The sequence below is a fragment of the Carassius gibelio genome, chromosome A2, assembly GCF_023724105.1.
Source record: "Carassius gibelio isolate Cgi1373 ecotype wild population from Czech Republic chromosome A2, carGib1.2-hapl.c, whole genome shotgun sequence".
Taxonomy (NCBI): Eukaryota; Metazoa; Chordata; class Actinopteri; order Cypriniformes; family Cyprinidae; genus Carassius; species Carassius gibelio.
The window spans coordinates 6,583,373-6,599,967 of record NC_068372.1 but is presented as its reverse complement, the minus strand read 5'-3'; the positions used below and the strand labels follow the sequence as shown (position 1 = coordinate 6,599,967).

Below are 16,595 nucleotides of genomic sequence, written 5' to 3'. Positions count from 1 at the left end.
ATTTATGCATAAAGTACAGAAAACTACATTTTGATCGACTGTTAAAAAGAACACATTTAAAAGTGTCGTGTGTGTTTGTGTGTATATAATATATATATAAAATATGGAGGGATCAAAAAAGACATTTGTTGCACAATGTTGTTTTTTAATTGAAATAATATAAAACATCTTAAAATGTTTTTTTTTTTTTGCTCTACAAAAAGAATGTTCGGTGTCACAACCGTTTCATGAAAAACAAAGTCTATCCAGAAATGTTTCAACTCAGTTAGCTGCAGCTGCTTTAGGCATATATAAAAAACAGGACGCCATCACATATCAAGGGCAGTTCAGGAGACAACAACGTAACAAACTCAGGCACAACAGCTAATGCTTGCTTTGTGAGGACAGAATGGCAGCTCTTAAGAAAAGAACCTGAAAAAAACAACAACAAAAAAACAGAAAATCAGTCACTTCCCTAAACGTCTCTTCTTCCAGAAAACCAGCAGATCCCGGTTGTGATGAAGTCTCCTTCATTAGGGCTGATGGATTGGAGTCATGACAGTGTTAGTCCGGCTCAGGTCTCTGTTCGGTCGTGTGTGATCAGAGTTCAGCTCTAGGCCACAGTGACGAAGCGTCCTCCTTTGCTGCTCTGCTGTGCTGCCGCCACACGCTGGTCCTTCAGGAGCCGAAACCGCTCGTTCAGGGTCATTCCGGTCTGAAACAGAAAACAACAACAATGAAGATGACCATCAGGTTCATCACAACTGATGTAAACGTCTTTCTGGAGGCTGGTCTGGAACAGATGCAAGATTCATTGTCAATCCAATCAGACATTGTTTTAAAATTCAGTATTAAAATAATTTTTGGTTTCAGCCAAAAAATATATCTCTCTTTTTTCTTTTTTTTAGCTGAAACCGAAAATTCTTTTTACACTGAATTTTAAAACAATGTCTGATATATATACACTTTTTTGACACTGGCATTTAATTGTGTGGGTTTGTTTTAACATTTATCTTAATTTCATAATAATTAAAGCAATTGAAAAGCATTTGTGCTGCTTCATGTTTTTGGGGAACGCATGACACTTTTTTCAGGATTCTCTGATGAATAGAAAGATCAAAAGAACAACTTATTTGAAACCGAAAACTTTAGTAACAAATGTTTTTACGGTCACATTTGATCAATTTAATGCATCCTTGCAGAATAAATGCTAATTCAATTTTTCTTTTTTTACTTTCACACCAATATTAGTGTATCATGGTTTTCACACAAATATTGAGTAGCAAAGCAGTTTTCAACATTGATAATTATAATAAATGTTTCTTGAGCAGTAAATCAGCATTTAAGAACTATTTCTGAAGGATCATGTGACCCTGAAGACTGGAGGAATGATGCTGAGAAAATAGATAAATTACATTTAAAAATAAATTCCAATTGAAAATAGTGATTAATATAGTAACAATATTTCACAATATTACTGTTTGTGATGCAGCATTGATAAGCATTGCTAAGAAACTTCTATCAAAAACAAAAAATTGTGATAAGGGTGTTGATTAATAAATCATTTGACTGATATATTATTAAATAAACTTTGTTTTTGGGTTATGGTTTTAGGCTAAATTAAATTTTAATTTAGGTTCCTGCATTCTGCTTTGAAAAAATAATACATTACTGAATTATGCTAAAAGAAAAAGTGTATTATGGCAATGCAATGCATTAATAAATTATGCAATCAACCATAAACAAAACCTTATCCTATCCATACAGTAAGTGAATGTAGTTCATTAATATTACTCAGTACGTAAATGGTTAATTACACTATAATAAGACCATAAAATAATGAATCCTAATTTAAGATAAACACTATATTTGATTGACTCTGGGATAAATCCAATTGTGATCAGTCTACCTGTTTGCCAACACTGTTGATATCGAACTGCAGGGCGACCCCTTTAGGGGGTTTCCTCTCGGGCTCCTCGGGCTGAGGAGGTGAGGAGCGTGCCGGAGTCACGGGGTGCAGGGACCAGGACTGAGCCGGCCTGGACGGGGCAAGACAAAACATCATTAGCTCACATTCACAGCACACTAGAGAGAGTCTCAGAGGTCAAACTAAGATGACAAGACACAAACAGATGGATGTAAAATATGTGGAGCTTGTTAGAGAGAACATGCATCTTATCTGAACATCTTCACAAGAACAATTACAAAGTAAAATCTCTGAATGGCAGCCATTGTATATATTATGAACTGATGGAAATCAAGCGTGATCATACTCAGGCTGTGTTCTCGCTGTGGGGTTGTCTATGGACACAGTGAGGATGCCACTGTTGTTTGTAGGAGTGCGCCACCTGGAGGAAGAGAGGAGAGAACAAACTTACAGTTCATCTACAGAACGCTACTGCTCAAAATTACAGCATACAGAAGACTTAAAGCATCCTTAATAGATAAAAGTTTTCACTTCATTTTTGTTTTGTCTTTATGATCCCAAACTGTTGAATGATAGAGTAGTAACAGGGTTCCCACACCTTGATTTACTTCAAATCAAGGACCTTACAAGGACTTTCCAGGCCTTAATGTGGGGGGACACATTTCAAGGGAGAGTAAGATACATTGTTACAGTTTTCATGTGACAAACACAACTATGCAAAATAAAAAATGCTTTTTTTTTTGCATTCATTTTTGGCCATATGACAGATCTGATATGTTTTATTTCTGTTTTTCATAAAACGGAGATGAAGGGAAACTTAGTGGTAGGGTGACCTTATATTAGTTTTCCAAAAGGAGGACAGTGGTTGTGGGTGGGTGGCGGGGGTCCGGGGTGTGGTAGGCTGGTGGTGCCTAAAGTAGTGAAATGACCATATCCCAAATAACAAAACTGAAAATATCTTTCCATACCTAAAATACATATTTCACAGTCACTGTTATGCATACTGTTCATAAACACAGCTAAAAAGCTTCCTACCAGTGGCACTCCTTCACAAAAGAAGCGGGAAATAATGGTCAGAAATTCAGTGGGAGCGTGATTAAGAAAACAGTCCCTCACAGCGCTCGAATACAGAAGCACACTGCGACTGTAGAAAACAAAAGCCAATTTCCGACATTTTGGACAATTCAGAAATCCCGGCCGGACGCATATTTTTAGGTCCAAAAAGAGGACATGTCTGGAGAAGAGGAGATATGGTCACTCTAACGTCATGAAAACGTACAACACAAAGTACCTCACGCGGGAAACTAGTGTAAATCAAGAAAGCTTCTATGCACAGGGCACAAATTGTTGGCGAAATAACACATTAGGGGACCAGAGGGAATAATATGGAATTCTTTCCCAGAAAACTTCTTGCACAAAAAAAAAATCAAGAATTAAACTTTCAAGGACCTCAAGGACCCGTGGGAACCCTGTAGTAATTTAACTCAAAAACACAAGATCGGTCAAGAGTGGTGTTTACTCACGAGCGAGTTCTCTGTGTGGGCTGAGCAGACCTGCTCTTCTGAACCTGTGCATGAACCTGTATTTAAAAAAATGAAATATGAATAGACAGGAAGCTAAAATTGGATAAAATTAAATTGATAATGTTTCAAGTAGCATTTTAACAATTTTCATATGAACATGAAATCAGTAATGTCACTGATTTAAGTAAAAAAAACTTGAAGTTACTAAAAACCATTATTGCTTTATTCTTGAAGAGGTGGTTGACTGCTTTTATTCTTGGTTTGATTTGTTTTTATGGAGTGCAGTGTAACATGTCTTCGTGCTTCATTTAAAAAATAATAATAATAATAAATAAATAAAAACACACCCCCCTGTCTCATTTCCTGGGATGTACGTCATTGTTGAAGGTGCATGAGTATCCTCTGCTGGCAGAACCCTTAGAATGAGCTGAACTGACTTTATTGTTATGGTTTACGTTTCACCTTATGAATTTGTATGGTGCAGCATTCAATATGTATATAAATATGCTTGGGCTGTTATAAATTAAAAAAAAACAAAATCATTTATATACTATAGAGTTGTTTGGGGTGGGAATAAATTAAATGCAATCTGCGATGACGTCACAGTTGTGTTGCATTATGGTCTGTAGAGCGGCCTGAAGTCTGCATATGAAGCACTCGCTCCCTCGGTCAGAATCGAGGGGTCAAGGGTATGTCCATGTACACTTCACTCGTCCACTTGACGAAGTGGAAGGCACTTAAGAATGGCTGCGGGGATTCCCCCGAGGGTGAGTGCTTAGGGAAGTTCACAAGTGAACTGGAACACACGCAGCCTGTGCTCCACACATCTGTGTGTGAACCCCAGGCAGGAAGTTCACTAGCTTCTTACTTTGAGTCCTCTTCTGAAGAGAAAGGTGGCCTGGCGTGCTTCTCTCTGTGTTTGCTGAGCAGTCTGAGCATTCCTGGAGAGAACAGATGATCAGCAAAAGATCAGCAAACATCCTGCATAGAGACAACTTCAAAAATAAAAAAAAAGATTTGTCATAGCTATGAAGCCATAGTTACCATTTATAATGTTACAAAAGATTTTTACTTTTTCTTTATCAAAGAAAAAAAGTATACATTTCTACAAAAATATTAAGCTGTCCAACTATTTCTTTTTTTATGGACAACAAAAATCTAACAATAAGACAATACTTTGATTAAAGTTTTCCTTTCTCTTTGGAGTGTTACAAGTTCTTGGTGCATAATGAAGATCTGTAAAGTTATAAAGACTAAAGTCTCAAATCCAAAGAGATATTCTTTATCAAAGTTAAGAGTTAACCACACTCTCCTAAGATGCCTCATTATAGAATATTGAATTTTTTCTGCCTAAAAAGTTCCATCTTGGTCTAAAAAAATAAATATAATTAAAATAATTATTATTAAAATAAAAATTCTTAAAATAATTAAAATAAAAATATTTTAAATTATGATAAATTTTTAAAGGGGGGGTGAAATGCTCTTTCACTCAATATCCTGTTAATCTTGAGTACCTATAGAGTAGTACTGCATCCTTCATAACTCCAAAAAGTCTTTAGTTTTATTATATTCATAAGAGAAAGATAGTCTGTACCGATTTTTCCCGGAAAAACACGACAGGCTGGAGGCGTGACGTGTGGACGGAGCTAAAGAATCACGAGCGCGAGTAGGCTTTTGTGTTTGCGAGCGTTTGGAAGCTGTGACAGCTGTGAAGGCTGAAACTGAAGGAGAGCAGCAGCAGCAACGACTCGCTCCGAGCGGGGCTCGAACCCGTGTCTCCGGCATGGGAGGCGGACGCACTAACAAGAGGCAGAGATATTTTAAGCAGTTTTACTCACCGCCTGCGGTTCCAACACACGATTGTGACCCTTTTTCATTGGGACTGCATTATCCTTAAGAAATAAACGATACGCAAATCCGGCGTCAAACTGGGCCTTGTGAACAAGCATCTTCGAAATGCAGGGGAACAAACAAAAACACTTGCACAACTCCGTTGATGCTCTGTAAAAATAAACTCCATCCACTGGTCCCTTAATGCTGTTTTTTCTTTGGTAATCTGTGCAGGGTTGGCTTGCCCTGGCAACCAAAAACACACTTCTTTTGTGACATTTCGCGACGCTCTCGCTCTGATCAGTGAAGTCTGTTGTGCTCTCAGTGCTCTGCTATACGGGAGCGCGCGCTCTTCCAGCAGAAGTGTGTCAGGACCCATATAAGGAAATTCTGCTCCATCTAACGTCACACAGAGCCATACTCGAAAAAAACTTTCCGAAACTTGTGACAAACCGGAAGGAGTATTTTTGGAACAGAAATACTCCTTCAAACGTACAACTTAATTTTTGAAACTTTGTCCATGTTTAGCATGGGAATCCAACTCTTTAACAGTGTAAAAAACTCAGTATGCATGAAATAGCATTTCACCCCCCCTTTAAAATAAAACAATAAAAAAATAAGTTATTCTTGGCAAACTCATGCTTTCACTTGGACTTGAAGTTGTGGCTTCTTTTGTGCCACGTTTTTTCATGTGTACTTTCATAAGGCACTAGACATAGCTACCACTCTCACTTTATCTCAGATAATACAACAAAAAAGTAATCATACCATTTTCTGCGCAGCTGAAAGGGTCTGTAAGACACTGAGCCCGGAGGTTTCTGAGCGTCCATCTGTCGGTTTGTTCTCCTCTGGATCTGCAGCTGCCGTCGCTGGACAAATGGCTGAGACCTCTGAGACCAGTGATAGCACACATATCAAAAACTACACCTGAATGTGTTCACAAGTATATCACAATCACCCTTCTATGCCAGATTCGTTTCCACACCTGGATCACAGCAGCACTGTTGGGCATCGGTCTTGTCTGAGCCGGTCTGTTCTGGACGGGTCGGTTGAGTGGACTGATCCCTTTAAGAAGGACGGCATTTTTTCTCGCCGCTAAACCAGTGATGACCCCCTGCCCACGACGCCTGCTCACCGTGGAAGGAAGCTTGCGGTTTCGAGTGAAGCTTTTGCTCACAACACCTCCTACAGAAGGAAAAAACAGAAACCAGTTGCAGAAACTCTTCAGACATGGCTGATTTGCATACAATGAAACACTGAATTTATTATAAAACTGTGAAGTGTCCCCTCCTTCTGGCGGTGGGCATTGCAACTTTGCAACTTACAAAGAATGGCCTGGGTTCTTTTGTGTTCTAATGTTCCTTCTTTTCAGTTTCAAATGACATGTATCAGTCTCCACTTTTAGCTGGAATCTTTTGATGATAGATTTATGTATGGGAAATATTTTAATGTGCCTTTCTGTAGGTTTTGGCTTTGGAGGTGTTTTTTTTGTTTATTTGAAGCCAAGCCTGTGTCACAATACTTTGAAGATCTTCTATTAAGATATTTCTATTTCCCTCAGGAAGACGCATTGTATATTGTACATGCTAACACTAAATAAACATATGTCATATTTTTAATGTTAAAACGTTCTCTCAGAAAGAAAAAAACTTATTAAAAGGGGAAAACCTCAATTTATATAGGCTTTGCACAAAAATAATGACACAAAACAAAACTTTATATTTGACCTCTTTTAGGTGGCACTCCAGCTCTTGGCCCAGTTTTCATCCCTTGGTTGAAGCGACCTTTCACCGGGGGTCTGTGCTTTGACTTCTGGGCCTGAAATTGATTCTGCTTTCTATTCAGTCGGATAATATCATCTGTGAAATAAGAATGCAATAAATCTGATCAGATCAAACTATACAGATCACATCACACAAAGTGCGGGGTAGTTCAATTAAACACAAAGAATAACATTAAGCACATTAAACAAAAAACAATTATGACAAATTAACTTTAAATAAAAAAAACTCCTGAAATGTTAATTGAAGACACGTTAATTAACATTCTTCTTGTTCATTGAAAACACGTTAAATAACATTCTGATGAACTAACGTAAATATTATCCGGGAAATAAGTGATCATCTGGAAACGCAGTCAATATATCACTTTAAACGCGTTTATCAATCAATAAAACACCAATAATGTGTATGTATGTATTACATTGCTATATAAAGCGACTGTCGCAATGTTTAAATCGAATCAAACTATGTCAAATAAGATGTAAAATGACAGAATGCTAATCAGCTAACGTTACACAGACTCGGCTAGTTTTATCTGTGGCGTTACCTAGAGACATGTCAACCTTATCGAGTCCATCTGTACTTCCACCGCCAACCGATTTAAAACTAGATTTACTCATTCTGCGGTTTGAGCTGTGGTTGAAATGAAGAAACAAACGACAAACTCCCTACACACGATCTAACAACTCTAACGAACAAGACAACACTAGCAGCTTTCGTCTGGGCATGCGCACATTTACGCGCTTCGTGCTGAGGCTCTTGGGAAATGTAGTTTCAAGAAAGGAATTGACTCCGATTTTGAAAATCCAGCAATACTTTCGACATTTAATAATAACTTGTATTTGAGTGCTATATGGTCATGTGTGTTTAGTGTACTTTTTTTTTTCTTGTGCAACAAGTTATTTGTTATTCTTATGGAAAACGTAATGTTGAGTAACACAGCAGGAGTGTAAGCCCCGCCTCCAGCAGTGATTGGTCAACGAGTCGTGTTACAAAACCAACCAAAAACACGTGAGAAAGTGTGCAGCCAGCTACTGAATTCTCTTTAAAAGTGCCTTTTGTTTCAGGTGCATGAGCGGGGAATGTATGCTTCATATTAGGTAAACAGTTTATTTAATGAGCTCTTTTTTCTTAATGCATTGTGCACCTTATGCAGTGTTAATCAGACGTCTAACGTTACTGTATGTCTAGGTTGTTTTCTACAAACTTGTACATCAGATCCACGCTACTCCGTTCCGTCAGCGACCCAAACACACTTCTACATTACAGCAGTATGTCTGCAAACAAGCGCAAACTGAAGCGGCAGAGAGAGTCTCCAGACAGCGGCGGGGGAAAACAGCCGAGGCTCGCCGAGGGAAGAGCGCGAGAGTCCGGCTGGCTGCTGCGGGAAGTGAACGAGCTCCGCAGAGCAGCGCAGGGATGCGAGGTCAACAAAAAGCGCTTCCGTTATCTATCAGACACCCAGAAAATCAAACAGGGCTCTGATGGGGTCCTCTACTGGATGTCCCGCGACCAAAGAGTCCAAGGTAAAGTATATAGGCAAAGCTGATGATGATGGATCAGCCAATGTGTTATAAATATATTATAGAAATAATTAGAAAGATTTGGTTCTATATTCTCCTGAGACCCAGGCATAGTCTTTTGTCCTCCATAGACGCAATATATTTTAGTTTATTTTTAGAGACCCTACATGCCACAGTTTGAGGTCTGGATGTCCTGTACAGAGCACATTCACAGCTTTTTAGTTTTTTCCTATTTTTATTTTTTTTATTTTATTTTTTTGTCAGAAACATTGAATGACAGAAAATCAACCACCAAGTTAAAATGTTCCGTTAAAATTAATAATATGCATGGCTATGAAATGTACCTCTTATTACTTAAGTTATATTAAATAATACTTGATTATTATAAAGTCTGATGTTAAGTGTTCTGATGTTAAAAGTGTATTTAAAAAAACTGCGCCATTTTACAAAAAAAAAAAAAAAAAAAAAAAAAAATATATATATACCCACCCTCAACCCATCTCTTTCAGAGAACTACAGACCAGTTTCCCTTCTTCCTTTCATTGCAAAAACACTTGAATTCTACATTTCTCACACACAACATCCTCCTTGACGGCAACCAATCTGGCTTCAGAAGTGGATATTCAACTGAGACTGCCTTGCTCTCAGTTGTTGAAGCTCTAAGACTGGCAAGTGCAGAATCCAAATCTTCAGTACTTATCCTGCTTGATCTGTCTGCTGCTTTTGACACTGTTATCCACCAGATCCTCCTATCAACCCTACTGGCAAATGGCATCTCAGGAACCACACTTCAATGGTTTGAGTCTTACCTATCAGATAGGTCCTTTAAAGTATCTTGGGGATGTGAGGTGTCCAAGTCCTAACATCTAACTACTAGGGTGCCTCAGGGCTCAGTTCTTGGACCACTTCTCTTCTCTGTCTACATGGCATCATAAGGTTCTGTCATTCAGAAACATGGCTTTTCATACCACTGCTATGCTGATGACACTCAACTCTACCTCTCATTCCATCCTGATGCTCAGACGGTAGCTATTCACATCTCAGCTTGTCTAACAGACATTTCTTGCTGGATGATGGACTATCACCTTCAACTCAACCTTCCCAAGACAGAACTGCTTGTGATTCCAACAAACCCATCGTTTCATCACAATTTCACCATCAAGTTAGGCACTTCAACCATAACTCCTTCAAAAACAGCTAGAAGCCTTGGAGTTATGATTGATCAGCTGACTTTCTCAGACCACATTGCTAAAACGGTCCGATCCTGCAGATTTGCTTTATTCAACATCAAGAAGATCAAGCCCTTTCTTTCAGAACATGCTGCACAACTCCTTGTTCAAGCTCTTGTTCTGTCCAGGCTGGACTATTGCACTGCCCTCTTGGCAGGTCTTCCAGCCAGTTCTATCAAACCTTTACAATTAATCCAAAATGTGGCAGCAGATTAATTTTTCATCAGCCAAAAAGAATACACGTCACACCTCTGTTTATCAATTTGCACTGGCTTCCAATAGCTGCTCGCATAAAATTCAAGGCATTGGTGTTTGCCTACAAAACCACCACTGGCTCTGCACCCATTTACCTAAATTTGTTACTTCAGACGTATGTGCCTCTAGAAGCTTGCGTTCTGTAAGTGAACCGCTTGATTGTGCCATCCCAAAGAAGCACAAAGTGACTTTTACGGACTTTTAAATTAAATGTTCCCTCCTGGTGGAATGACCTTCCCAACTCAATCCGAGCAGCTGAGTCCTAAAACACATCTCTTCCATCTTTATTTGACCCTCTAACTTAAACACTAACTATTCTAATTCTATTCTTAAAAAAAAAATCTAACTACCTTTCTAATCTTTTTGTATTCTATTTTCTTTTTATTTGTTATGCATAGTGTGTGTGTGTGTGTGTGTATAAAGACTTATAACACTAGCTTGCTCTTTTTTTTTTTTATTCTATCGGTTTTCTTTTTATTTATTATATTATTTAAAAGCCCATGCTACGTGTTCTGTGTTAATCTAACTGAGACTTGTTATAGCATCTATTTCATTGCTCTTTTTTTTTTTTTTTTTTTTTTTTTTTTTTTAATTGCTTTGGATAAAAGCGTCTTCTAAATGAATAAATGTAAATATAATCCATCAGTCTGGTGAGTAAACTAAAATATTTACTAGCCAATGGCAATTGAATTGCCAAGGTGTCCGTAGAGGGTTGCAACCTAACCAGTAGTCATTATTAGGGCTTGAGTACAAAAATGACACAAACTGAAATCTGTTATTTATGATGAGAGGAATGTTCCCCTCAAATTTTAATGAAGATAAAAGCAACTTTGTCCGAACCATGGCATGCATTTTTTGTAAGGGTTTTCGAGACTGACCTACTTTTCATTGCAACTTGTAACAAAGAATTTCCCAGTGTGGTTCAATAAAGTAATTCTGATATTTAAACAGACAGTTTTTCTAATGCTAAAGTTTTTTTTTTTCCAGTTTAATTTTCTTTTTTTATTTTTATTAATCTTCTACATCCGTGTACCACTTTTATTATGGAATAAGAAGCTACGTGTATATGTGTGTGTGTGTGTGTGTGTGTGTGTGTGTGTTTCTCTTTATTTGTTTCTTATGCTCCAACCAATATACTGACATATAAAAATTCACAAAACATAAATGCATTTTGACAGTTTGGTTGACATTAGACAAAGAAGAAACACAGTACAAGAGATTGATCTGCATTTTACCCATCCAAAGTGCACACACCGAGCAGTGAACACACACAAACCGAGGAATGAGTTAGGAGTCAAACTCTTTAACCACTAAACCACAACTTCCCCACAAGCCACACAGCCCAAGGTGGCGCTTGATCACCAGCAAAGGGACCGCTGGGATCCTTTGCTGGATTTGATGGGTTTAAAAGCGAAAATGTAAATCTATTTCATGGAAATACTGACTAATAAACCTATTAATTACAAAACGTATTGAATTTAAAAATAAGACTATAACACCTTACTGTCACTTTTGATCAATATCCTTGCTGAATACAATTATTAATTGCTTAAAGTCTTACTGTGCGCAGACCTTTGAATGCTAGTGTACATTGGTGTTTGTGTTGCAGATAACTGGGCATTGATCTATGCTCAGCAGCTGGCTTTGGCTGAGAAACGTCCTCTGCACATCTGCTTCTGCTTGGTGCCTCGATATTTAGATGCAACCTACAGACAGTACGCCTTTATGCTAAAAGGACTGCAAGAAGTGGCAAAGGTACAGAAATATGTGACCCTGGACCACAAAACCAGTCTTCAGTTACTGGGGTATATTTAAAGCAATGGCTAAAAACACATTGTATGGGTTAAAATTTTAAAATTTTCTTTTATGCCAAAAAATCATTAGGATATTAAATGTAATTCATGTTCCATGAAGATATTTTGTGAATTTCCTAACGTAAACACACTGAACAAAGTTATGAATGCAACACGTTTGTTTTTGCCCCCATTTTTCATGAGCTGAACTCAAAGAGCTAAGACTTTCTATGTACACAAAAGGCCTATTTCTCTCAAATATTGTTGACAAATCTGTCTAAATCTGTGTTAGTGAGCACTTCTCCTTTGCCGAGATAATCCATCCACCTCACAGGTGTGACATATCAAGATGCTGATTAGACCGCATGATTATTACACAGGTGTGCTTTAGGCTGGCCACAATAAAAGCCCACTCTAATGTGTGCAGTTTTATCACACAGCACAATGCCACAGATATCGCAAGTCTTGAGGGAGCATGCACTTGGCATGCTGACTGCAGGAATGTCCACCAGAACTGTTGCGCGTGAATGAAATGTTCATTTCTCTACCATAAGCCGTCTCCAAAGGTGTTTCAGAGAATTTTGCCGTACATCCAATCAGCCTCACAACCACAGACCACGTGTAACCACAGCAGCCCAGGACATCCACATCCAGCATCTTCACCTCCAAGATCATCTGAAACCTGCAACAATCTGTTAGCACAACTAAATAACTTCTGCACAAACTGTCAGAAACCGTCTCAGGGAAGTTCATCTGCATGCTCGTCGTCCTCATCGGGGTCTTGACCTGACTGCAGTTTGTTGTTGTAACTAGCTAGAGTGAGCAAATGCTCACATTCGATTGCGTCTGGCACTTTGGAGAGGTGTTCTCTTCATGGATGAATCCTGGTTTTCACTGTACAGGACAGATGGCAGACAGCATGTAGGGCTTATGGTGGGGTTATGGTATGGTCGTATGTGATGGACAACGAACATGGGTGCATTTTATTGATGGTATTGTGAATGCACAGAGACACCGTGACGAGATCCTGAGGCCGACTGCTGTGCCATTCATCCACGACCCTCACCTCATGTTGCATCATGATAATGCACAGCCCCATGCATTATGGTTCAGGCACACCTGTGTCCAATCAGCATCTTGATATGCCACACCTGTGAGGTGGATGGGTTATCTCGACAAAGGAGAAATGCTCACTAGACTAGCTCATTTAGACAGATTTGAGAGAAATAGGTCTTTTGTGTACGTTGAAAAACTCTTAGATCTTTGAGTTCAGTTCATGAAAAATGGGGGCAAAAGCAAGTGTGTTGCCTTTATAATTTTGTTCAGTTCATATCCAAACTTAATTTTTGATTAGTAATATGCATTGCTAATAATACATTTAGACAACTTTTAAAGGTGATTTTCTCAGTATTTTTTGTTTTGTTTTGCACCTTTCAGATTCCAGATTTTCAAAAAGTTGTGTCTGAGCCAAATATTGTCTGATCCTAATAAACCATACATCAACGGAAAGCTTATTTATTCAGCTTGCAGATGTATAAATCTCAATTAAGACTGGTGTTGTGGTCCAGGGTCTCACATTACATCTCTACTCAAATTAGAGACATCTTTGTGTCTTGTCATGGAGTTATTGTGTCTGCTGCACACAGACAAAGCAGCTTTTGCTCAGTCTAACAAATAATTAGCAACAGAATTAGACCAAACCAGTGTTTCTGATTGGCTGGGGCTGCACTGATCGGTAATGGGGACATTTAATGTGTTATCTTAGAATAAAATGTCTCTTGTCACAGGAATGCAAAAGCTTGGATATTCAGTTCCATCTGCTGTCAGGAGAACCCGGACAGAATCTGCCAAGCTTTGTTGAAAAGTGGAAGTTTGGAGCAGTTGTCACTGACTTCAACCCTCTCAGAATCCCTCTCCAGTGGATTGAGACTGTTAAGAAACACCTTCCGGCTGACGTGCCCTTCATTCAGGTGTGTTAGTCATTATTTGTTTGTCTGTGCACTTGCTCAGTTCTTGCATGTCATGTTCTCACAACTTCAGTGCTCATTTCTGACACTTTATTGATTTGAAACCATGTTTTGTTTTCCTGCCGTCTGAATCAAGGTTGATGCACATAACGTGGTGCCCTGCTGGGAAGCGTCTGGGAAGCTGGAATATGGAGCCAGGACTATACGAGGCAAAATCACTAAACTTCTGCCAGAATTCCTCACAGAGATTCCTCTTGTGGACACTCATCCTCACTCCGCTTCTCGTGCAGCAGAGGTTTGATCAAGGATTTTACAGATTTTTTTTTTTTTTTTCATATAAGCCTATTTTTTTTCCAACCTGAAGTAGGGATTAACTGCAAGCCGGTTGAAAATCTATTTAAATATATGCTAAACAGATGCTAAACAAATCATGATTCAGTTAACGGTAGGAATCTATATGAATATATAGGTGTGTTCCGTTCGACCGTAAGTGTACTGCGAAGTGGACTTCACAGGGTATTCCGCCATCTTAAGTGAGATTCCAATCCCAAGGGAGCGAACATGTTCAGTTTGAAGGGCACTGCGCACGGCACAGGGAATAAAGGAACATCGATACATCACTTCACAGGAAGTGGAGAGCGATTATCCCCCAACTGTCATTGGGCGCAGCACGTCATCACCAGTCAGAACGGCCGTCTTCGCTGTCTTTGTTCATATTCATTACGGATTGTAAAAAGGCATGATAATGTGAAAGCGACTAGAAGCAGATGAGGCTCTGCCATTTTTCTTAATTTTACTTTATTTACCTCAGTGTTTTCTATACGGCTGTGCGCGGGAAGAAGGCGCACGAGACCGCTATGCAATTATATGACCATTTATTAAAAACACATATAGGCTATACACAGTAAACCAAATAAAAGTTTATTTTCATATTTGCATGACAGTTACAGCAGGGCTTCAATTATGTTAATAGTCAAGTAATAGCAGCAATAGTCAATTAAAGGTGCTGTAGGGAACTTTTGTAAAAAAATATTTTTTACATATTTATTAAACCTGTCATTATGTCCTGACAGTAGAATATGAGACAGATAATCTGTGAAAAAAAGCAAGCTCCTCTGGCTCCTCCCAGTGTCCTATTGCCATTTGCAGAAAGTCATGCGCTCCCGATAAAAAACAACCAATCAGAGCTGCGGTCCGTAACTTTTCTTTGTGTTCAAAATGTAGAAAAATTAACATAATAAGCGAGTACACCATGAATCCATTTTCCAAACCGTGTTTTTAGCTTGTCCTGAATCACTAGGGTGCACCTATAATAAGTGTTTATATTCGGACTATTTTAGATTGCTTCGGGGGTACCGCGGCGGAGTAACCCAGTACCTTTGTGATTCTTCATAGACATAAACAGAGAGAAGTAGTTCCAGCTACGATGTTCTTCCGCAAGACGCAAGCAGTTCTGTTTATTAACCGCTAGAGCGTCAAAAGTTCCCTACCGCAGCTTTAAAGTGTATAATAAACATACATTTTTAATTATATAGTACTCAATGTTTTTTTTATTGTATAGTGTAAATATTTTAAATGTGATTGTAAATAAAAATTAAAATATGAATGTAGTCTTATATATTTATATCATAATCTGCGCGACCTCATCGGTGACTTTCTTTGAAGACGTTTGCAGGGCGTTCCAAATGAGCGGTTATTGTCAGTGAAGTCCACTTCAACTGATATACCGTGCTCAGGGAGTATGGAGCAGTGAACACTGCATAGGGACCCTGTCGAATGGAACGCACCTTATGTCTGACAGTGCAGCACTGCTTTGTTTACAGCGGTAACCAAGGAAACGCTTTAAGCTCCACCTGCTGGCAGAGAGTGAATCTGCGTCTCGTTCAGTTCGTCTGCGGTTTCATGCTGATATTCTTTGTATAGTTTCACTAAAATGAAGCCAGACCATTCTGTTTTTCTCTCAAATTTCTAATTTGGATTAAAAACTGCATATACCTATGCAACATCTTTGTTTAGATTATAATTAAAATGCAGTGGTTGCCTCTGATTTTAAATGGAAAGAGCGCAAAGCCTTATTTTGTTTAAATGAAGAGATTTTATATGTGTTACTCATTTATTTGATTTGGGGCTTGTTTTAAAATTTAGTTTTGTTATTTACATTTACATAATATTTTTAAATTTTGTCATTTAGCAGACACTTTTATCTAAAGCGACTTACAGATAAGGACAAAAGAAGCAATCAAAACCAACAAGTGCTATATTAGTATATTATTATAGTTTTTTTATTTTTATTATTATTATTATTATTTCACAAAGAAATGTTCATAATTTTGTCCAAGCAATAATAAAAGGACACGTTTAATTTTATAATTTGTCTTAAATCTCATTTTGTAAAAAAATAAATAAATCGTGATTTGAATTGTGAGTTGAGTGAATCGTTATATCCCCAACCTGAAGCATGTCCCACATTTATTGTGTAAATCCGATGAAAAATAGCTGCATTTTAAAATGTATTTAAAATACAGAATAAAATAATAATAATAATAATAATAATAATAATAATACTCGTTATCGATATTTATGGTTAATAATCATTATAATTAATATAATCTATTTATAATAATTGTAACGATAATAACAACAATAAAGATATATATAATTATTTAATACCCATTTGATTTGTTGTATAGTCATTTTGAATGTGGGGGAAAAGGGTTTTTCTTTCTTGTCCTTAGCTGATCACTTGCCTGTAGTAATCTATGAAGTACATGTGCGGTTTTAAAAAAAA

At 38.0% G+C, this 16,595-nt stretch overlaps 2 protein-coding genes across 2 annotated transcripts in view; one reads left to right on the top strand and one right to left on the bottom strand.

Annotated features, from left to right (window-relative positions):
• Nucleotides 1-124: 124 nt before the first annotated feature.
• LOC128025243 (UAP56-interacting factor) lies at nt 125-7,775 on the bottom strand. The gene is made up of 9 exons (XM_052611395.1): nt 7,588-7,775; nt 6,987-7,118; nt 6,245-6,444; nt 6,028-6,149; nt 4,298-4,370; nt 3,430-3,485; nt 2,253-2,327; nt 1,889-2,018; nt 125-694 (listed from the first exon to the last, which is right to left on the bottom strand). Exons 1-9 carry the CDS (start codon nt 7,658-7,660, stop codon nt 593-595), a joined length of 963 nt encoding a protein of 320 aa, XP_052467355.1. The 5' UTR covers nt 7,661-7,775; the 3' UTR covers nt 125-592.
• A 267-nt stretch (nt 7,776-8,042) lies between these two features.
• Nucleotides 8,043-16,595, top strand: part of cpdp (CPD photolyase) — an 11,728-nt gene continuing 3,175 nt past the window's right edge. Inside the window, exons 1-6 of the mRNA XM_052611334.1 lie at nt 8,043-8,061; nt 8,108-8,140; nt 8,232-8,566; nt 11,657-11,802; nt 13,628-13,810; nt 13,944-14,102. Coding sequence (XP_052467294.1) covers nt 8,112-8,140; nt 8,232-8,566; nt 11,657-11,802; nt 13,628-13,810; nt 13,944-14,102 — 852 coding nt within the window. The 5' untranslated portion in view covers nt 8,043-8,061; nt 8,108-8,111. The remainder of the gene's footprint in view (nt 8,062-8,107; nt 8,141-8,231; nt 8,567-11,656; nt 11,803-13,627; nt 13,811-13,943; nt 14,103-16,595) is intronic.